Below are 23,282 nucleotides of genomic sequence, written 5' to 3'. Positions count from 1 at the left end.
TAACTTTTAGGAAAGAAAATTATAACTTATTTTTCAATATTACAGAATTGTTTCTCACAAAAACATAGACTACTTACAATTTGTGAGTGAGAAAACTTTTTTTTTTCTTACTTAAGCCATCATTAGCTTTACATGCACGGTGGCCATATTGGATTTTGGAATCTAGTTTGTTGAGGAAACTTCGCCTTCTACAACTTGGGATTCTGACTTCTAAGGACCCTTTCGTTTAATTTTCCACAATCCACAAACAATAATTAAGCTGCATTAATGTGATGCTAAGAGTTGTACCCCCTGTTTTACTACTATTTGGAAAAATCTGTAAGGATAGTTGTACTTTGGGAACTTTACAGTAGCCTTAGTTGTTATAACAATATAAGTTCCACAATGTAAGTTTGAAAACCACTGATTTTATCCATGGTAGCTCAGGCTGTGTATTTATGGTTGTGGCCCTTCCACAAAGTAAACCTCCACCCCAGTCTCATCTCTTTTGCGCCCTCTAAAATGTTTTCCTCCAGGATTGCCTTGAATTAGACAACTTCTGAAGGCAACAGGTTGCCCAGGATTTCATTCGGAGGATCAGAGTAAGTTCCATCCACTTCACAATCGTGCACTACTTTGTGTTGGTCCATCACGTAAAATGGCAATGGAATACGTTGACCGTTGTAGTTCAAGTGTAAAGAACTTAAATAGGTAGGCCTATAAATACTTTTGCGGATCACAGTAAACACAACGGTACAAAGTGCTCTAGAAGCAGATGACTTAGTCACTGGGCCCTATCTCTCTCCAATGAGAATTAAACGGTGACGATGAGTAATAACAAATGAAGTCACAGTAGCGTGAAATGTCTCCTAACCCCTCCGCCGTTTACATACCAATATGTCCCTCCTTACTTTGCACGTAGGCAACGGCTTGCACTCATTTGCCCCCTCCTGCTCGGCCCCTCTGTTGCCACCAGCAACGTGCCGTCCCCCTGCAACACCTTCCTCTGTGACAATAAGTGGGCAAACACAGAGGGAAGCCACCGGGGACGGGAAGCCACGCGGTCCATCTGACACATAAATGCCCAGATATGACTATTTCTGTAGGTCACCCGTAGCAACCACACTGTGATTGTGCTGAGCTGGACTGCAGTCTGTCTCCATGGCAGCGCGCGTCCAGTGTTTTAGGAGTTCCCCCTCAACATGGTCTGTGAGTCACCAGCGGCGTGCGTTCATGAGAGTAAACCAAGATCTTCAGCTGATTGGCAAAGACATGAGAAAGAACACAAAAGGGAGAAAAAAAAACTACTTGTTTGAGTTTGTGTGTGAGAGAGTAACGTAGGGGGAGGGAAAACAGGAAAAGGAGTCAGAGATTATGTGAAACGCAAACAAGAGGCTTGTCTGGGGTGTGGACTTGAAAAGAGGGCTGGGTATAAGTGGGCGGAGGGGTAGTTTCTTATGTTTGTGCATTTAGACTCGCAGCCTGGAATTAGGATCACTGACAGGAGCAGGAATAGGACCTGGACGAGAAACACCACTAACAGTAAGTCAAAGAGATGTCTTTTGCTTCTGTCGTTGCTCAGGTTGAGTTGATTCAGGGGGATCAGAACACTGATTGATTGAACATGTTTGCTTCTGAAGATCTGCTTTTGGATGCTTTTAGTTCATATTCAACAGAGGGCAATGGTAAAGGCAGGTGCAAATGTACATGTTCGTCTAGATTGCTTTCATTTTCCACTCCCATCACTCTTTCAATGTCGGCCAGACGGGCTTCCTGTCCAGGCATGGTAAAATAAATTGAAATCGGGGGTTTGAAAATGTTGGTAAGAAGTCACGAAAACCGACATTTCCAGCTTCTACAATTGGAAATATATATATGTTATTATTTCCGGGGTGGAGACTCAGCAATATCAAGCCAATACGTTAAAATCTCTGCAGCAACACTTGACAGATTAGCTGTTCTGGGTAGATTTAGGGAGTACTAAATATTCACCAGTGATATGAATGAAAACAGACAGTTTAATCTAAGGCATATTTTCTAAATCAAACTTCAGTATAGGCTGGTGAATTTCCAGAAAGCTGCTGTGTTTCAGCCTCTCAGCTCTTTGGGCTGAAACTGCACGCAGTGATCTAAAAAGTAGATCTCGTGGCTTCCTGACGTGAGATGGAAGAGGTCAGAGAAGTTGCAAAGCTGCCCGAGGCCTGTCACATTTCTGCCAGCTCGATGCCCCGTGTCTGCAGGAGTTTGCTCGAGTGAGCGACACGGAGCACGGCAGAGTGTGTGTTAGAGGGCCCAACCCTCAACCACACCTTTACCAAGGAGACAACCAGCACATTCCTGGAGCCTCTGATCTCTCCCAGCGTGGCTTCGGGACCGGATTGAACCCAAACACGGCTCATGTACACAGGAGGTTCTTTACAGGGCAACTAAAACGGTAATAAGAGTCTTGCAGGGGAAGCATGAACCAGTTCTGTGAACTGAGTTGTGCGCTTGTTTTGAGAGGCAGGGAGGGCCGCATTGTCTGCCTCGGCGTGGAGGGATTAGCAGCTTGGAGGGAGAACAGGGTGTATACTCTACAGTTATTTCAGGGAGTGGCAGGTATCCTTCAAGCATCGGACAAGCCCATACTCATCTACCTGCCATGAGCTCTTCTACCCGTTCGTCTTTCAGGGCCTCCCTGCGAACAGCTTCTCTGTTTTCTGATCCCCCTCCTGGCTAGATCCATCAGTACCTCTGCCTCCGCCTCCCCTCTCAATCTTTTTGTAAACATTGTCCCGATCTGGGTTCGTGGACATTTTTCACAAGCTTGGCTCTCAGGCTCAAATTAGAAGTTGAGAAGCAACGCCCTGAGTGGGCGTGAGGCTTTTTGGTCTTTATTTCCAGCGTGGAACGAGCGGGTTTGGAGGGGGTTGGTGAATGGCTGCTTCTCCCAGCATGGGTTCGAGTTAAAGTCTAACTACACATACAAAAATCTGTCAGCTGAAACAAAGTCCAACCCATTTTCTCCCCATTCATCCCTCCAGAACAGTCATCATGCTGATTCTCATCGGACTATCAATTCTCCACCTCGCCACCATCATCCTCCTGCTGGTGGCTACCATTGACAATGTAAGTAGGATCCGTATTTCATTCCTATTAAAAGACGTGACGCAGGATTCCTTTGTTTTAGGTCATTTACAACGATTTTTCAACAGGAGTAAAAAGGACAGTTTAGCAATTGTTGAAGAGGGGTTCTGTTAAAACTTTATAAGCAGATAATATTGTACCTGCAGTCGTTAACCGTCTCGTTTGCTTCACTTAGGCCCCACCTGTACAACTCTGAATATTTTAAATTGATATCCAGCCCACATGCTCTGGGAAGACAACCATTAATGATACAGGGGATGGTCTTCCTGTGTGAAACAAACAAGTACTGATGATTGAAGATGTAAAGTGTTTCTGGCAGAGTAATTAATGGAAAGTATGGCTGAGTAAAAATAAAAGAATAATGTTGATTTCAAAGTTCAACTACTTTTGCTGCCTACTATTAGGCAGTTGTCCAGAAACACTTTAAATGTTCTGTTCTCAGGAAAATCATCAGTGGGCGCTTCCATCTCTTTGCCCCATTTCCCACGTGAATCAACGTCTCTGTAACTAGCCACCCAATCTGAAGGCATTTGCATTAAATATGTTGATAGGCTTGAGATTGTTGTCGTTTAAAGTAGCGAACATTAACAACAATTAGAGTTATCTGCTGCAGGTAAGATACTGACTACATATAACCTTTTAACATAACCTTAGTTCAGCAAACCATCTCTCCTAGCTTTCATTCCTTTGGTGTTAGTGATTCTCTCTTCCGTTCCAGACCTCATACCCATCATTTCTTTTTGACACATTCAGATCACAGTTTGTTTGACGATCCAACCAGCACATGCTGCTCTTATACTTTCACATGTCTGAGATTCTATCCGTGTCAGTTTGACTTAAGAAAGGCTTAAGTAACGGATAGGTGGAGACACAAAACTCTCCTTTTAATTGTCACTCTCCCTAAAAACGTTAGACGTTGCTTCCTGTGAATTTACCTCATTCATTGACATTATGCAATGACCAAACAGATTCTGGCACAGGGTTTGATTTCATTTCTCCGCCCTCCCCTTTAGGCCTGGTGGGTAACTGAAGGCATGTCTACTGATGTGTGGGCCCGGTGGATCCTGCAGAACGGCGCATGGAACTATACTGACCTCCCAGATCTGCCTAGCTACCCATCAGGTGAGCAGGATTTAGCTTTCCAAAGCAAAGATACATTTCATCATTCTGTGTTGTTCAGTGTAAGCGTAGATTTTTTATTTTTAATTTTTTTGCGGTAAATAAACTACATGTGGCTGATCACGCTAAAGCTGGTTTCTGAATTGTATAGTCATATTTCCTGACTTAAGGGGCAATTTTATTGTTTTTAAATGAATCTGAACAGCATTGGATCATCTCAATCTAAAACACTTGAACAGTGGTGAACTGCAGAGATTTTTAAACACAGCTGAGAAATTATCTGGCTGGATAGAGCTGACTTGTAAACTACCTTGAGATGACATGTTGTGAGTTAACTCACTTGATTAAAATGAAACAAAACCTTTATTCTGTTTGCGGGAAGACAAAACAGGAGCACTTTGAGTGCTTTTGTGACAGGTCCATCTTTGGGCTGATATAAGTTTGAAAAGTACAGATCTAGACCAATCGAACCGGCACTGAAGTCACACACTACACATGCAAATATATATATATATATATATATATATATATATATATATATATATATATATATATATTCTTTTTTTCTGGGAATTATCTGAAATAGCCGGGAACATAAGCATACTTTGCAGCTAAAGTTAAGTCTTGCCCCGCTTTCCTCCACAACGTAATCAGTGTCATTTTAAACATATTAAAAACTGTTTATTTTCAAGCCCTTTAGGATAAAATCATCTGTTAGATTTTTTTTTGTTATCACACTCATCTTGATCGTGTTGCTTCCTCCCCCTGCAGATTACCTCCAAGCGGTGCAGGCCACTTCTGTGCTTGCCTGTATTTTCTCCATCATTGGCATCTTTGTGTTTATCGCCCAACTCTTCACCCTCCCCAAGGGACAGAGGTTCACCATCTCCGGCGTCTTTCAAATCCTGGCCTGTAAGTTATGCTTCGGTCAAACCTTTCTGCATGTCTCCCATTGATCTGCCTCTTTTCCTCACTCATCCTTCGCCTTCGCTTCAGGCCTGTTCATCATGATCGCGGCCTCCATCTACACGGACCGCTTCCATATCAACGACAAGGGTAACTACGGTCACAGCTACATCCTGGCGTGGATCGCCTTCGGCTTGACGTTCATCTCCTCCGTCGTTTACTTCGTGCTACGTAAGAAGTAGCACGCGGCGGGGCGGACAATAGATCACACTTGACCTGACGTGTTTGTTTGTTTGTTTGTTAGACAGATCTTTCAGCTAAATTCGTGTTGATTTTTTTCCATCAAATTTAAGCTGCTAGTGTAAACACCTCAGACCTGTGGATATTCTCATACACATTCAACGTTTGGCTGAGTCTGCCTTCAGATGGCGCTTCAGATTTCCCTCTGAAGCAGGAGGCAGACTAAATCAATCACAGTTGTATTTAAATGTATTTTCAGCCTGGAGTCGGACTTGCTTACGTCAGAGCACCTAAGCATACTTTTGTTTAACCTGAACAGAGAAAATCCTTTATGTTTGTGTGAGGCAACGATAAATTAAGACGGTAACACTTTATGATGAGGGTACAAATCAAAATACATAATGATCAGCTAATGCATGAGTCAGGATCATCAAGCAGGAACTGTTTATGAGTTTTTTTTCCCCCTCTGCAAGCAAGTGAGTCACTATTTATAAGAGATCATTAAGTATTTGACTGGCAGCAATATTATAATGTTTTGCAAAATAAGATCAATATATATTCCAGTGTAAAGAGTGAAATCTGAGGTTATTTTTTAAACGTACTTTTACATTTATGGATATGTATGTTACAATAAAAAAGGGTATTTTGTTATTTTCTTTAATGTTTTTGCATTATATTATTGTTAGTTTATCAAACGTTTTTTCTTCTCTAATATAAAGTTATCGTCTTAGTTCTTAAAGCTAAACTAAAATGATCCAAAAAGGCTCACTGAATTCTTTAAAGTCGCCTTATGTCAAACAATTGCGATCCAAAAATGTTCATAGGAACATTTATGTTCCTATGAACATTTTAGAACCATCCCACTTGTTTTCTGATTGGAAATCCAACTTAGATGAGGAAACGCACCCGTTACAAGCTTTTCATGCACTCAGCTGTGTTCATCTAAAGGCAACTGTTTCAATAATGAAGCATGAGACATAATGTGTAAATAGGAGTTCTTTCCAGAAAGCTCTGTATGTCTGATGTTGTTTGTTTTTGATACATAAATGACCATTATAGTGATTTTTGAAATAATAAAACTTTTCATTTTCATCCAGCGGTGACTTGTCATTTATTTTTCCCTTCTTAGTTAGAACACATATTATTGTAAAAATTCACTGAAGAACAAAACATGGTTTTATGTTCTGAGGCTCAAATAAAATATTAGAATAAATGTCCTTTGCAATACTCAGGCTTTATTTTTAAAAATATCACAATTAAACTTGAACTGCAGGTTCTCAGCCCAACTGAAGCCGCCTTTCTTCTCTCACCGCAGAGGTGATGGAACATCGCATCAACAAAAACACCTTAAAACTTATTGCAGACAGACCTTCCTGTGGGGTCAGTAGACACTCTATAAAAGTTACTTAGGCTACGTTCACACTGCAAGGCTTGATGCTCAATTCCGATTTTTTTGTGAAATCTGATTTTTTTGCTTGTCCGTTCACACTTCCAAATATATGCGACTTGTATGTGATCTCCTGTGTGAACTGAATTCATACACCTAAGTGTCCCGCATGCGCAGTTGAGGACGCAATGACGTCATACGTAGCAAGCGTGATCATTGTTTGCGAAAGTAAACATGGATCGTAATGCTGCAGCGTATCTTGCGTTCTTTACGTTATTCTCCAGCCGGAGCCAGCACATTACCGACGCAATCTTTTTAAGAAGATTGAAAAGCAAGAGCCAAATTTTTGGCAGTGCCGTTTTGTGGGGCTGTAACGTCCATACAGAGAAATGTGTGGGTGCGGAGTCGAAGCCAGGAATGGTGGGATAGCGATGTGAGCAGCTTTACTGATACGGACTTCATTCACAATTTTCGAATGACAAAGGCAACCTTTATGTGCGTCTGAACGGATCTCTTTAGCGCTCTCACGTAAAGACACACATCTTCGGCGGGCCATAGCAGTGAGTAAACGCGTTGCAGTGGGGCTGTATTGGCTTGCAACAGGTGCTTGTTACCATACCAATGATAAGTATCAGTGACGTACAGGTCGGATAAATGCGACCTGGCTGTACAGACACAGGTCGCATTTGAAAAGATCAGATACTTATCGGATTCAGGACCACATATCCAAGCGGCCCGGGTCGCATTTGAAAAAATTTGATCTGTGTTGTTCAGACCGTCATAAAAAGATCAGATACAGGTCGCATATGGGCAGAAAAATCGGAATTGGGTCACTTCAGGCTGCAGTGTGAACATAGCCAATGTGTCTCTATGACCGAACTCTTGATTATAATTTAACCAGAGAAAATCATGTTGAACTCCAAAGTAAATATTCTTATTAAAAAACAATAAGAAAGTACATGGAAGGTCCAGGAAAAACAATCCGGGTCTCGTGGTCAAAACGCACCTACAGATTTATCATGGTGTTGGGATTAGGCAAGTCAGCACTTTCTGTCCCATATGTTGTCCTTCCACTCAACTTTCCTTTGATATGCTTGGATATAGGGCTGGACGATATAGAAAAATAAGCATATCGATAAAATAGAAATCATATTGATCGATATCGACAATCATCAACAAATTCAGAACATTTATTTTAAGTGCAGCGCTGACCACTTTATGATTTTTAGATACAGAACACACAAAAACTGAATTCAAGCTCAACCTTTTATTCAACCAACTTTTTATCAAAACTGCAAGTTTTTAAAAAAGAAAAAATAATGCGTGCTCTCGGAACCCTTTGAATGGGGCGGAGCTTGGTTCCTGGATCTGCGTTGTGATTGGATGGGAGGATGTAATGATTGTAATATTAACCTACATGGCAAGAATGCAAAAGGAAGGTAAACTGTTATTATATTGAACTTTTTATTGACCCTTTTTTTTCTATCATTGATAAATATTGTTATTGAATTATCATCCAGCCCTACTTGGATACAGGATTCTGTGAACAGAAAGGTTCTTTAGACATGTTCCCTCTTTGTTGGGAGAGGGAACATGGGTGCCTCCTTGACAACTGTGAGGTCAACTGTCTTGTCCATAACATGTCCATAACCCTAAGCTACCATCATCTTATACGCCCATTATTTTGTTGAATTTATGTAACATTCTAATTTTCCGACAAACTAAATGTGGGGTTGTCATGTGCTGCAAGTCATAATCAACAAAATAACAAAGAGATGCCTGAAATATATAATTGTGCGAAAGAAACATGGAACATACGTGTTTCCCTTTTTGCCCTAAATTACTGAAACAAAGTAACTTTTTGATGACGTTCTAATTTGTGAAGCTGCACCTGTAAGAGTTCAAAGTGAGCTGTAATCCTCGTCCTGATCGAAGGGATTTTCCTCGTGTCCTGGAAGCATCGTGCGCACAAAATTGGAGGGCGAGAGAGACGGGGAGGGCAGGGAGAGGCGGTGGAAGGGGGACGCAGGTGCGGGGTGGGGCGGGGGAGGTGGGAAGGAGTCCGAGTGTGTGAGGGGAAGAGATTGGGAGTGTGTGAGCCTTGGAGGCGAGGACGGAGAAGCAGCTGATGGAGGCTCGTAGTAGGGAGACAGGTGGGAGATCATTGGGGCAGGAGGAGGGCCAGACAGGGGGTCAGACAGGGTAACGGGCAGGTTTGGGGGGGTGTAGTAGGGAGCGGGTGGCAGGAGTCCCACAAAGTTAAAGCTGCAGGGGTTGAGGCTCGAGGTAGTCCTTGGTCCCACCATCAGGACCTTCTTGGTGTAGTTGTTGAGGGTGGAGACGCCTGCCGCCATGCACACGGTGAAGGCGAGCCAGACCACACTGAGAGACGAGACAAGGACAAGAGACATGCTGTTTATCTTTACTCCTCGGCCTGAGGGAAATCTCAGAAGGATCACTTTTTTTATTTTTTAATAATAGACTGCCCATCACACTGCATGAGGTCCTCTAACAATTTAAATTCAAAATCACCTGGTATCTGCCTTAGACCCAAAGGATGACATCTAAACTCGTTTTAATTTAGATTAAAATGAACCAGCGCGATGAAAAGCCTCATGTTTAAAAGCAACAACCTTGGCACATATTTTAGATTCAGGCGAACCATTAGTTTGGGTTGTTCGTTTGCAGAAATACGGTTTGGCTTAATAAGGCGGCAGCAACCAGACCAACCGTCGGCGGGCGCCAGCAGTGACGGAAGTTGTCCACTGGAGGAGGAGTCCTGACACACCAGGCTAGTACCGAGTGACCCAAAAGACAATGTTTCTGTGGTTTCTGCATCAGATTCCCTTTTAATCACCAAGCTGCTTCATACAGCTAAGAATTTGACTTCGGTTCCACTTTGCGCTCAATGACATTTTTAGTACAATATACAAAAAAGGTAATTATAAAACATTGTAACAGAAGAGGGCTGAGCGGTGCAGTAAGTATAGTCTGGATCTGTGTGCTGTGACTGATAAGTGGAGGAAACTGTCTTCAGCGCCGACCTGAAGGTAAGAGTTTGTGTGCAGGATGTGTGAGGATGTTAGCTGGCCCTTTTCCTAAAGCTGTACGTGTTCTGCGTGGAGGGAAGGTCAGTTCTGGTGATCTTCTCCGCAAACCTGGGCTGTTTCTCAATACCCAAAAATGAGCAATGTACTTGAGTACGTTGCTCGTTTTAATCTGGACCTGTCCTGTTCTGTGGCTGAGCAAACCCCCACAGTGATGGACAGACACAGGACAGTCTGAATGATAGCAGTGTAGCAGAAGTACTGTTTCTGCTGGACCTTCTTCCGAACAGCATCTCTGTGTGAGGATCGTCCTCAGGTCCAGACAAAGGGTGGTTCCTAGGAACTGGCAGGGATCCACGGCGTATTGAAGGATGGTGAGGGGAGGTAGTGTGGGGGAAGTCCTCCTGACCGTCCACCGTCATCTCTATTGTCTTGAGAGGGTCGAGCCCCAGGCGGTACTGACCGCACCAGTGGACCAGCCGAGCCATCCGCCCAACTTCAGTGTGGAGGAGGAGATTTGCTTCTCTCCAGGGAGGTTTTCACAGATAACACCTGAAAGAAAACTGCAGTATGTGTTTCAGACTTTGAGCAGATTGTGGACCGGTTGAATGAGCACTTTGAGGATATCCTTAATCGGGACACCATGTTCACCGTGGGTTGGACGGGGTCATGGGGTCTTGGGATCCAGGGAAAGGTGAGCCCATCACCTTTGCAAGGGATGCTTAAAGCTGCAGTCAGGAGTTTTGAGAAAAAACATGGACTTAGCCTGAAAATGTTTACAAGCACACCTCGCAGGTCCCTCCTCCTTGCTCCCCTTGCATACCACACCTTTAAGAGTTGAAAAGCTCTCTAGGGACAGTAAAACAGGAATAGATTAGATTTGTCCTGGGATGCTGAAGCCTAACAACACTATGGAACTGTCATGGTTAGCATCGTTCCTCAACGCCACCAGGAGGACTGGAAACAATCTTTAGAAGAGGTGAACTAGGCTCTGCAATGGAGTAAAAAATGATAAGGGGACCATTACGAGATCCTGTGCTTTTACTTCTGTGTGTCTTTATCCTGAGGCGTTAGAAGATGCTTCAACTGCTTATCAAAGCTTTGATTCATAGCTAGCAGTGCAGCTTTCATCCTCGCCATTAATGACCCTTGCAGAACTGCCCAGGAAGCCTCGGGAGTTTGGTTGTCTGAGATCCGGAGAAGGCTTACCGCCGTTTCCCCTCAAAACATTTGAGGGTGGTTCTGCGAGAGCACAAAGTACCTGTGTGGCTTCAGAGGTCTATCATCAACTTGAAGGTCAGCTTCACCTAAATCCACGGCCATGGTTTTTAGCTGGAAAAGTGAAAGACGACCCCCTCCCTCTGGGTTAAGGGGCCAATCCCCGCTTCACACAGAAAAGTTCAAGTATCTCCATGTCTTTCTCACAAGTGAGGGTGCGTCTCATTCAGGGTAATGCTCCTCTGGACTGAAAAATTTAAGCTCAGGCGGTTTGGGTTTCTGTTCAGGCTGCCTCCCTTTGGACATTTTCCAGGCACATCCCAATAGATGTAGAAGTCGGGGGAAAGCCCGAACTCGCTGGAGGGACTACTTATCCCTTCTAGCCTGACACCTTGGGAGAAGAAGATAGAGAGAGAGGGATGTCTGGGTTCCCATCCTAGACCTGTTCGCGCCACGGTCTGATCTCAGACAAATTGCAGACAATGGAAGCATGGATGAATGAATGGAAAGTTTAATTAGTGTTGTCAAAAAAAACAACAACAAAAACCCTGAGATAAGTCCAGAATTCACAAGGGCACATTTATCCTTCCTAAACTGGAGGGCTCAGATTGTGCAGCTTTTTATTCAATGTACGTGTATTAAGAATCTTTAAAAGGAGGGAGAATATTTTAAACAGAAGTGATCCTATAGTCATGCATTATATGCAATATTACTTGCAATTCTGACGTAAAAAAAAAACATAAATTTCTGTAATTTTCTGTTCGCTTCACAAAAAAAAATATACATCTCCAAAGCTATAGACACATTGGGTAAATTAAATGGTGCAACCTTTCAATCTACTTTAATCCCAGGCTGTGAGTCAACAGAATACGATAAAGGCCACAGAGGGGGGTGAATACTTTTGCAAAAAGACAGTAAACAGCCCAGGTTCGGTCAGCGTGTTCGGATTAAACAGAAATATCTCATAAACTCACTAGAATGCCCACGAGTAGCCGTAGCTGTGAGGTTTGAAGTCTTCTGGTCCCATCGACACCGTGGTCTGAAACACCTGCATGAACATCATGTGACCCACCATCCCCAGCAGACCTGTGGCGCAGAAAAAAAAAAAAAAGCTCAGGCATTTGCATTAAAAGCCAAACACAGCTGACGCAGCCACAGCCGTACCTCCCAGGACTGTGAAGACGGCTGCAAAGGCGTTGAGCATCTGGCCCCAGCGCAGCGTGGAGGGAAAACAGGCCCTGATGCACAGCTGCCCGGACAGCAGCAGGCAGCTGACCAGCAGCAGACCCACGTACATGAACTCCAACGCCAGACACAGCCACATCATTGCTGCAGGGGACGGAGCAGAGGCCGAGAGCTTAAAACAGCCATGGGCATGGATTTCAAATAGATCAGCCAGCGTGGAGGGGAAGAATTTACCTTCTTCTGATTCAGGAGTCAAACTGTAAAACGCTCGACACTTCTCTTCTACAAAAAAAATAGAAAGGAATAATGTGATAAACTCATGCATAAAGCTCTGCATCGACAGGAAATGGGAGCGCTTACAAGAAAACATCCAAACTCCTAACATAAAGAATTTAAGCATTACATCAGAAATCTTCATTCCTTTCAGAGAAAAGAACCCAGGCTTGATTAAACCCATCTATGACGCTATTATGTGGCAAGAGCGTTTGCATAAATACCCTGATGGAAGATTATGGGATTTGTTTGGTGCGAGCCTGCCAGGATGGCAGCAGAAAGAAGCATATTAGCTGCACCGCAAACTGATGAACAGGCTTGTTTTTCCATTTGCAAGGCTTTTTTTAAAAAAAAAAAAAAAAGCATTTAAACTCTGGAGATTTCCAAAAAAAATATCTAATTGAAAGCAAATATTTTTCTCCAAAGAACTTCATCGGCTTCAGGCACGAGCGTGAATCAGTGAACAGAAAAATTAGAATAAAAAGGAGGAGCGAGAGAAGCGGCGGCATCCCGTCTCAGTTTTCAGTTAAGCTTCTTTGTGGCTTGATTACCAAACTGTTTACATGACAGCGGCAGTAATCTGCCTCCAATCCGACTGCAGCAGGCGTCTTAAAGACACAGGTGCAAGTGAGGACAGCAGGAGAAAACGAAGACTTCATCCACCACGCGTGCAGTCGGAAACGTAAAAGTGAATATGTCCGGTTTTGTACTGTCTGACGTCTTTTCTCATTCTGGACACTCGCTGAAGCCTCCGTGACATTTGAATAGTTTTCTGACTTTGGTCATGTTACAAACACAAACTTTGATGTGTTTTAGTGCAATTAAATGTGCTACACCAACGCAAGGTACTTCTGATAGTAGAATATATAAGTGGAAAAAAATAACTATATATGTTTTGCCTTTATGTTCAGGCTCTTTACTCCAATATCCCTAAATTTAATTTCAGAACAACCAGCTGCCGTCAGAAAGCCTCTAATCAATAAAATGATTCTGGATGTGTGTAACTGAGTCTATTTGTGAATTCAGCTGTTGTGTGAAGGGATCAGATCATTAGAGAACATCAGGGATGAAACAGCATTGTGATGACTGAGGAACACATCAGATACGACAGGGAGAAAGCTGAGGAGAGATTTAAAGCAATATTAGGTCATAAATCAACAACCCAGGGTTTAGCAGCTCATAAATCATAGTTCAATCCATTTACTGAAAAAAGAGAATAGCATCATTGAGAGAAGCAGCCCACGGTAACTCTGGAGGAGCTGCAGAGATCCACTGCAAAAAGTGGGGGAACCGGTCAGTGGGACAGGTGCTTAGGGTGAAAAGCAGCACGAAAAAGAGACACGAGAAGTTGCATTTGAGGTTTGTAGCGAGCCATGTAGGCTACACAGCAAACGTGTGGAAGAAAGAAACTGAAGTTTTCGGCCCACAGGCAAAACACTGTGTGGCTTAAAACTAACACCCTCCTGAACACACCATCCCCACAGAGAAACATGGTGATGAAAGCATCACGCTTTGAGAATACTTTTCTTCAGCAAGAACAGGGAGGCTGGTCAGGTTTGATGGGGAAAATTGATGGAGCCAATTACCAGGCCTGGTTAAAAAAAAAAAAAAAAACTGTTAAAACCCAAAATACATTTATGCATTAGACTGTGTTAATCTCGCACATTGAATCCCTGCAGAATAAACTTAAATTTGTGGTTGTAACACAGCAACAACGTGAGTGCATGGCCGTTTGAATCGTTCGTCCTTTCGTCCTATTTATGGAAGCGCAGAGGTGAGCAATTACTCTTACTGCCGCTGCTGGCCGACTGCATGGAAGTTAGACCGACGATTTAAAAAAAAAAATCACCGTTCGACTCCCTACATCCTTCTCGCTCGGTTCCCCTAATCAGCTGCAAACGAGATGATGATAACCCGGCCCATGTTTGTGAATCCTGTTAACCTTTCCCCTCTCGGGCTTTTAATCCATAATTGAGTCGTGCTGCTGAAGTCTAAATCTCTGCGAGCAGAACTCGCGCCGCTGGTAATCCTCTTTGGGCTGAGCACACAGCATTACGGGCTGACAGTCGCCCACATAGATATATGGTGGCGAAGGAGACCCTGCTCCATCCTACCGGCTTTCTGTGCCCGTGTCTCATAGTGGTACCAGAACAGTGTTTTTGTCACATGATGTCCACACTGCAAAAACACAACTAAAAATAAGCATAATTTTCTTAAAATGAGTGTATCTGTCCTTGATTTGAGCAGGTAAATAAGATGATTTGCCAATGGAATAAGTTTTTTGGGCTTAAAATAGGAACAACTCATCTCCATCGTCTTATTTTAAGTGCAGGATGTCTAATAATCTTATTTTAGGGGTCAAAATACTCATTCCATTGGCAGATAATATCATTTACTTGCTCAAATCAAGGAGAAAAACCCACATTTTACGAATATTTTACTTATTTTTAGGTTGGTTTTTGCAGTGCAATAAAGCGTTTCCAGTAAACAGCGTGACGTCCCAATGAGATTGCTGTAAAATTCTAAGCGTTACATGCTAAAATGGATTAGTTTCCTTAAAAATCCTTAGAAACCCAGTGTTCTTTCATCAATCAATTTTCTTTAACCTGTGTTATCCCTGTCAGGGTTATTAGCCACGTGTTCAGGCTTTCGGGCAAACAAGCTGAGCAGCGTTGCCCTTTGACCTCCGGCTCTGATCAGTCAGAGATTTGTTTTCTCCTCTTTAGGGTCGACTGAACGTCCCCCTTCCCCCCCGGCGCTCTCACCCCATTCGTCCACATAGATGTTCTCCTCGCAGATGATGAACAGGCCGGTGTGGAAGGCGGGGAAGACGAAGCGGTCGTCGCCCGTCTCCCAGAAGAACTGGATGTTGGAGGTGTTGGACAGGCCGGGCACGGGGATGCAGCGGCTGACCTTGTTGGCTGTGCACAGCGGCTTGGGCACCTTCTGCTTGCCCGTGCACCAGAAGGAGGACGTGAGAGCCACGGTGCTCAGCAGGAGGGAGACCACCGTCTGGAAGAAGGAGAGGGAAGGGGAGCGAACTCTCTTGAGGAAGGCCATAACGAGAGGAGCAGGCTGGAGAAGGGGGGGGGGGGGTGGAATAAAGATATGAGATACTTTTTCCTTTATTAGAAATGTTCAGACTATACACCTGCTGTTGTTACTAAATCTCCAAGACTCCAAGTAGGGGCAGAAGAATGAGACTTGTTTTTTTTTTTACAAGAATAATCTCAAAAGTGGCATGCATGTTAACCCCCTTTAGTCTTATAAATAAAATCCAGTACAAGCCACAGCCTTCTGAAGTCACCTCTGTAATAAACAGTCAAACTGGGTGTAATTCATTCTCGGTTCTGTTTCTGGTCTCAGAGGTTTGTTAGAGAACATTAGAAGACAAACGGCACCATGAAGCCCAAGGAGCACGGCAGACAGGTCAAAAAGCAACGTGTGCAGCAGTTTTAAACAGGGTTTGGTTAAAAGTCAATATTCATGTATCCACAAGCCATGTAGCGGACACAGCTACCATGGTTAGCCAACAAGACGATCATGATGAAGCCAAGCAGATGTTTTTGAGCTATAGCAGGGACAGTGAATCTGCTCATAGCAACTGGAGAGATGGATGGAGCGAAATAAAGAATATTTGAAGAAGAAAAACTGTGAGAAGCTGCGATAAACATGAGAGTGAGGTGGAGGTTCACCTTCCAGCAGGATAACGACCCAAAAATGTAAAAGAAGGGCTGCATTTGAATGGGTTGATGAGGAGTCACCTGCTATATCACATTCTAGCTGTTAAGCATAGACTTATTATTTTCTAGACCAAGATAATAGAAAACAACTGACCCTCTAGAAATCAAGGAATTGTACGCCTTTTCTTTTAATGAAGCAAATGTGCAAGGTTCTCTCTGTGGTCCTGATCTTCAATGATTGACAGATCCCGTTTCTACACAACCCAGCCTAAGCTTCTTTAAAATATTACATGTTCATTCAGTAGATAAAAATATTTACAATAAAATATTTTTTCCACTTTTAATTAAGATCAAAACTATGAGCCATGATTACCTTCAATGAAGCACTTCTGACGCAGCTGAATTGGATCAAAGCACGCTTTTGTGTCTGAATGGCCTAGTCAAAGTCCAGCCATAAATCTATTTGAGAATCTGTGGCAAGACTTGAAAGTTATTGTTCACGGATGCTCTCCACTCAAACCTGACCCAGCCTGAGCTATTTTGCAAAAAATAAATAAAACAGAAACAATTTTAGTCTCTAGATGTACAAGGCTTGTCTAGACATACCCGTAAGATGTGGCGCTACAATAGTTGTTTGACATATTTCTACAAAGTACTGACTCAGGGAGGCCAAACAAGAATGCAGATCATACTTGAAAGATCTTTCTGTTCATAAAAAAAACTTTAAAACAATGTATTTCTTTTACTTCCACCTCCCAGTTATGTGCCATTTGTGCTGGCCAATCACATAAAATCCCAATAAAATACACTGAAGTGGTGATGGGTGATTTTTCAATAAGTAATAACTTTTAAAGACAGATTGGCAGGATAAGGATGTATTAACTGGAAAAGGAAATCTGCCATCACCATGGAAACCCTCCAGGAGACAGATGCAACACATGGGAGCACTCCAAGTCAAACAGTGTATTGGAGACAATGAAATAATTATTACCTGCTTTAGTCTCTCGCTTTGAGCGTCTGTCTGTCCTCGGCCTCCTCTTTGAGAGAAGAGCAAAGGGTGCAAGAAAAACGGGACCCTGCTGCTCCCGGAGTCCCCGCTCCTACTTCCACTTCCCTCTTCAACAGAAATGTCGACTGACAGAGGATTTTGACTGTCACAGTGACCTCCACGGGGGGGTGGGTGGTTGGGGGGGGGGACTGTCACTCCTTATGAAGCGATCCAACATGAGCAGTAGGATATCTCTGAATCTCTCTCTCTCTCTCTCACACACACACACACACACACACACACACACACACACACACCACTTTAATCCAGCCGCATAAATAAATCCAGAAACAGCTCTGTTCCATCTGTTTCAATTTCATTCCTAGACTCATTTTGATCCGTTTCAGTCACTCCCCCCCCCGTCTCCATCCAGTGCTTTTCTGCCTGTACTTCAATTTGATCTAACCTTGACACAAGGCCTAAAACTACTCATACGCTCAAATATACCGACGACTAAAGCTGAACAGCTTTAAATATGGAGAAATGAACTATATTACTTTGAAGGGCGGAGACATTCCAATGACCTTTGGGGAGAGAAGGTTCACTTTAGTAAACAGCACTCATCCATAATTTGGTTATGACTCGGCAGAGGATCACTAATAAAAATAAACATACAGTTCCATGAAAAAGTGATTGAACTTTATCGATTTCTTCTTTTTTTATATACATTTGTCACATTTAAATGTCCCAGATGAAACAGATTTTAACACCAAAGTTAACCTCAGAATTTTGGTGAGCGAACTTTAATTTCAGCTGTAGACCTCTTTTCTGCCTGGCCTGCAGAATCAAGAGTTCCCTTAAACTGAACCTGACTGACAACATGAAGTAGGCAAAAAGTAACCGATCACAACCCGTTCTAAAGAAATTCAAGACCTGATTTGACAGAAAGAAGACATCTATCAGTCGGGAAAGTGCTGCAAAGCTGATACTAAGGCTTTGGGAGTCCAGCAAACTGAACGAAGAGCTACTATCCACAATGGATAAAACATGGAAAAGTGATGAGCCTTCCCAGGATGACAGGCCAACTAAAATCACTGACAGTGCATTTAAAATCTGGAGTAACAAAACAGTAATTTAGGAAAAAAAAACATCACACTGGTCCTGGTGTGGGTACTGTGATAATCGGGGACTCCTTGGTACTTCAGGACTTGAACAACTTGCTGCAATCAGGCATGAATTCTGCCTCTTTAGCAGAAAAAAAACATAGAAAGCCCAGTCTGTGGCCTTGAACTCACTGGGGTTACGCACGATGACCTGAAGCACACCAGCAGGTCCACCCCTGCATGTCTCTAAACCAAATGAAGGATGTGAAGTGGTCTAATCAAAGTCTAAACTTAAATCTAATTAAGACACTGGGATGTGATGATACAGACCGTCTATGCACCCCACACCCCGGTAAGACTGGATTAAAACATTGTTGCAGAGCTGAGTCAGTAAAAACTCCTCCACAGCGATGTGAAAGACTGACTGCCGGTTATTGCAAAAGTTTGATGGCAGCTGCTGAGGCCAGGTGCAGCCCAACCGGTTATTAGGTTAAGGAAATAATTACTTTTCAGATCGGGCCAGGTTGGTTTGAATAGCTTTTTCATCCATCCAGCCATCCATTATCTCCACCCACTTATCCGGTGCCTATCTCCAGCGGTGGAACAGCTTTTTCCCCTCTAATATATGAAACTTTGATTTAAAAAAGTGCATGTACTATTTATTCAGGTTAACTTAAACAGTTAAGTCCATAATCATACATCTCCAGGCAGATTTGAATGTTAAATCATCGTCTTAAATCACCAAGAAATTAACTGTTTCTGGTGTGAAATGAGACCACGCATTTCTCAAGAGGTGATAAAAAGAAAATGAATTGGCATTCATGCTGAACATCATTTACATCCCTCTCAGTAGTCAACAGAAAAATCTCCAATGGTAACAGAAATTAAACTTCTAATCTTTTTGCTCATCTCTGCTGGTATAAACAGGTGAGTCGAGTTATTGTTGGTGACGAGCTCCGACTCTTTGCGGTCGGAAGGCCTACTTGCCATTACCCTAATCTTTAGCTCCCTCCACAGAAACAGGTCAGGACTCCAAAACATTAATATTACCTCCAGTGAGAAGAAACCTGTTAACTTTACACCTAAATCTCCATGGAGAATTAATAATTTTGGTCCTAACTGAATCAAAAGGTGTTTCATGATCTGAAACATGTGAAAGTGACAAAAAGAAGCAAGAACAGAAGAAAGAGGGTGAATATTTTTTTCCAAGCTCTGTACATCACATGCTTATAGCCTCTGTCTTTTGTTCCCAACGTGTCGTTTTTAGCCGAGTAGATTAAACAAACCATCACCAATATACCCCCTTCCATGTGAATAGTGGCTGCTATTTAACACTACATTTGTGGTTTGGTAAAGGAAACCAAAACTAGAACTGGTAAAAGTCTCTGCACACCAGAGACCCGGTTGTAAATCCAAACTGAATGTTTGTGATCCTGCGGCTCCGAGGTGGAGCCACGTTAACAATCATTCAGGGGTTGAAACCAATGTCTTAATGCAAAACCTAGCTTGCTAGCTCCAACAGCCAACATGCACATAAATCCTGTGGAGCATTTGTACTTGTAGATGGTTTAGGCAGCTTGCACATCTGGAAAGCGGGGCCAATAAATACTGAATGCCATGGCACCCTACGCCCCTACTGTAACCCCTGATATGTACAACGCCTAAAAATAAATCCATCCTTTATTGCAGCAGTACAAATAAATTAGCAGAAATACTGGTGCTACACTTACTGGTCACCTAACAATTTCCTAGAAAACAAATGTAGATTAACAAAAACGCAACAGAGGCCCAAGCCTCTGTCACTCTTCAGAATGGAGTAGAGCAGAGAACATGCTAGTCAGGTGTAGCCAATACAGGCTGACCGTCAGGAGTCAGGAAATAGCTCAAAGTTAATAACTACTCGCCTAAAGTTGCCCTTATTAATATTTAAATTACTGCAAAATGTTTGATGCAGCTTTAACTGTTACGGTAAGGAAGGTCAGAAACTGTTGGACAGCTGCAACAGACTCTAGAGTCCTTAACCTGTCTGTTTTGGTCAGAGAACATCAAGGATGGTCTTCACAGGAAACACGGCAGCCAGGCTTGGTGTGAAACGGAGCAGTCATAAAGTACGATGCTGTGGGCCAGTTTTTCTTCAAAGGGCTCTTGAGACCTTGAAAGACTGTATGGCAGGAGTCACCAACCTTTTTGAAATAGAGCTACTTCATTGGTACCATGTCATACGAAGGGCTACCAGTACTGACCTTTGAACTGGAAGAGTCAGAGGCCACGGGCACCATGTTGGTGATCCATACTAAAGGGCATCATACTTCTTGAACCACGAGATTTAAAACAAAAATCACATGGATTCCACCAGAAAAACTGAAAATGAGTCGTCTCTGGGACGAATAATGAACAAAATGACTTAAAGAAATGGTTCACCAGTTATGTGTGTGAGCCAACCTTAGAATATGTTACAGCAGACTTGGTGCTGTGACACTGGCAAAACAGGTATTAACTAAAAAGATCAAACACGGCCAAATATGTGGAATCAAATAAGAGATTTAAAAAAGAAAATGCAACTTCACTGCTACATCTGCTCTGTTGTCTTTGTAGTATTGTGGTTTCCAGCATCCTGTCTGTTTGGGGAACAAGGAAGTGAGCACGAAACGTCAAGAACTACAATCGTTTTCTTTCTTTGAATAGATCTGTCAGTGTAGGGCTGTTGAATAACTGCCTAAAACCTCTCAGTGAATGCCCATTCTAGGGCTTGTCACAACAGGCTTTAGACTCCAGGGTGCATTTGTAAGATCTTCTATACAGGGTGTAACCGTGTGAACCAGATCCACCCTGCTAACTGAAATGATTAAGTCATGGTTAGAGAGAGGGAAAAAAAACAACAACTAGCTAATATGCATATCTGACAAAGAATGTTGCTGATCTCCCCCCCCCCCCTTGTCATTTGTAGCTTTGGTTGTTTAGTACCTGAAGGTTTCAACAGTGTGTTCACCGGAAGACGTTTCTTACCTGCTTTGATAACCTGCCGATTTGAACATATTTTCAATTAAAGGGAACGGGGAACAATGGAACGGGGAAAAGGAAGCAGCGCATTGGCCCAGAGCCAACCAAAAATTAAAATCTTAAAATGCATTAACACAAACGGCAAATCCAAGCAAACTGCTGTCAGACAGCTGGTTTCCCCGCTGACAGCACAGCCGCACGTTAGCGAATCCAGAAGAGAAACAAAGTTGAAGCATTTTTAAGTGTATTCATAATTCATATACATATTGACAGGTTTCTAATACAGCGTGGTTTTTCTGATAGTGTAACCGTCTTTCAGTTTGACCTTTTTTTTTTTGTACAAGAATAACAATAAAAAGTAATAAAGACAACACCATGTATGATTCACTTTGAAATCTGATGGCAATGGATTTTGCGTCTTCCGATTCATTTGCCGCTGCTTCACTGAAGTAGGAAACCTCTCGAAAAGTACTTGGTCAGGCTCACTTGATGTTCGGCCAGGACAGATGGCCACTCGACGCAGCAGCGTCTCCTAGGTTCTGCTCCGGCTCCGTCTGCAGCACTGACGCGAGCCGTTTGAACCAAAACGTCTCACCAACGCTCCTCGGTGCCCTGTCCTTCCGTCCGTCCGTCTTCTGGCTAAAGATGGCAAACGAGCAATCAGTCCATAGTGTTATCTCCTCCTCTTACAAGTCTTTCTCTTTGCACATTATGAACGTTTTTGTTCTTGAAAAATAAGACTGTCCATCTGATTTTTTTTTTTTTTAATGAATACTATCTGTACCGTAAAAACCCCTGTGATGAAAAATAAGAACACTTTTCCAAAAGGACCAAAAAAATGGAATCAAAGACCCAGGTTTGGGCATTTTTTCCTCTCGCACACGCACGCACACACACACAATCACTCTTGTTCTTCATTCATTCACAACTTGTTTTTTTCCTGTTTTGTATTTTTTTTAAAGGCAACAGATGTCCATTCTCCAAGGCAATAATGTCTTTGTGGCAAACTCGACCCTGACATTCCAGACATCAGACTCTTCCTTCTCCAGGAATGGGGACAGAAGAGTATATAAAAAAAAATCCAACTCAGGTGTTGATTGAATATAAAGTGGGATACATCCGTTTCATTGTCGTAAGTAAATACTGATGAGAATACAAAATAATGAGGACTAAAGCGATAACTGTGATCATCCTAATACCGCAACATAAAATACTAACTGGTAAAAATGACCCCAACTCTCCCAGTTTACTTTCCAGGTTCGACACCCAACCAACTCCCACAACAGCGCCTCAAAGCAAACAACTGGCAAAAAGGTAAGGATGATGCAGAAAATGATAACCAAGAGTTAAACACGTTAAGGTTGTCTGGAAAATCAAAGCAAGCCTGGAGAAGAAGTTTGTCTCTCTCGTTCTTTACAACAAAGCCGCTTTAATTCCTCCGTCAGTGTTGATTTCGTCCCGCTTTGATCACTGTAGTTTCTCTGAGGTTTTTTTTTTCTTCTTTTTCCTCTCAGCTAGGTTCCTCTGTGTCGTTTCTTTGTTCCTGCTTTTTCAGAAAAGAGCGATGATTCTGGCAAAAAAAAAATGTTTCTTTTTCTCTGTTGTCCTTTAAATGTTAAGTAATGCTGATTCAGTTTGAGAAATCGTACATTCCCTTTAGTCGTTCTCCTCGATCAATCCCGGTCCAGTCTCTTTACATGTTCTCCAAAGTCTTACTGTCCGAGGTACCCTGCGAGAAGAAACAGCAACTATCACAATGTTTCTATACAACACCTTCCAAAAAGCATTCACACACACTTGTCCACATTTTGCCATGTTACTAATACGAACCAGAAGGTATTCTTTGGATTTTATGTAAAAGACCAACACAAGGTAGTGCAAAGTTGTGATGTAGGAGGACAACCATGGTTTTAAATATTTGAATTAACTAAAAAACTATCTAAATTTGAACACAGTAAAACATGGTGGTGGCAGTGTTATGCTGCAAAACAACAGAAATTTGCTCTTGTACGCAAGTTGAAAAGGACA

General features: G+C 42.7%; 2 protein-coding genes across 7 annotated transcripts in view; one reads left to right on the top strand and one right to left on the bottom strand.

Annotated features, from left to right (window-relative positions):
- Nucleotides 1–1,412: 1,412 nt before the first annotated feature.
- LOC105938054 (peripheral myelin protein 22) lies at nt 1,413–6,466 on the top strand. Its single transcript, XM_036148378.1, has 5 exons — nt 1,413–1,521; nt 3,003–3,087; nt 4,119–4,227; nt 4,996–5,136; nt 5,221–6,466. Exons 2-5 carry the CDS (start codon nt 3,013–3,015, stop codon nt 5,370–5,372), a joined length of 477 nt encoding a protein of 158 aa, XP_036004271.1. The 5' UTR covers nt 1,413–1,521; nt 3,003–3,012; the 3' UTR covers nt 5,373–6,466.
- A 2,067-nt stretch (nt 6,467–8,533) lies between these two features.
- The window catches only part of tcf20 (transcription factor 20), a 30,820-nt gene continuing 16,071 nt past the window's right edge, over nt 8,534–23,282 (bottom strand). For 3 of the 6 annotated variants that reach the window (XM_036148374.1, XM_012879662.3, XM_012879663.3), the window contains one exon: nt 21,482–22,983. In XM_036148374.1, the coding sequence (XP_036004267.1) occupies nt 22,911–22,983 (73 nt within the window). In that variant the 3' untranslated portion in view covers nt 21,482–22,910. Of the gene's footprint in view, nt 9,140–11,996; nt 12,109–12,186; nt 12,352–12,441; nt 12,490–15,245; nt 15,556–21,481; nt 22,984–23,282 lie in introns of those variants that run through there. The other 3 variants (XR_002426652.2, XM_036148375.1, XM_021307110.2) reach the window with 2 other exon arrangements.

Source organism: Fundulus heteroclitus, chromosome 16, assembly GCF_011125445.2.
Source record: "Fundulus heteroclitus isolate FHET01 chromosome 16, MU-UCD_Fhet_4.1, whole genome shotgun sequence".
Classification (NCBI taxonomy): Eukaryota; Metazoa; Chordata; class Actinopteri; order Cyprinodontiformes; family Fundulidae; genus Fundulus; species Fundulus heteroclitus.
This window is presented reverse-complemented; position numbering and strand designations above follow the sequence as displayed.

Coding starts and splice junctions, on each gene's coding strand:
- LOC105938054 (XM_036148378.1), top strand. CDS start 3,013: ATGCTGATTCTCATCGGACTATCAATTCTCCACCTCGCCACCATCATC. Junction 4,228..4,995: donor TCTGCCTAGCTACCCATCAG/GTGAGCAGGATT, acceptor CTCCCCCTGCAG/ATTACCTCCAAGCGGTGCAG. Junction 5,137..5,220: donor CGTCTTTCAAATCCTGGCCT/GTAAGTTATGCT, acceptor CCTTCGCTTCAG/GCCTGTTCATCATGATCGCG.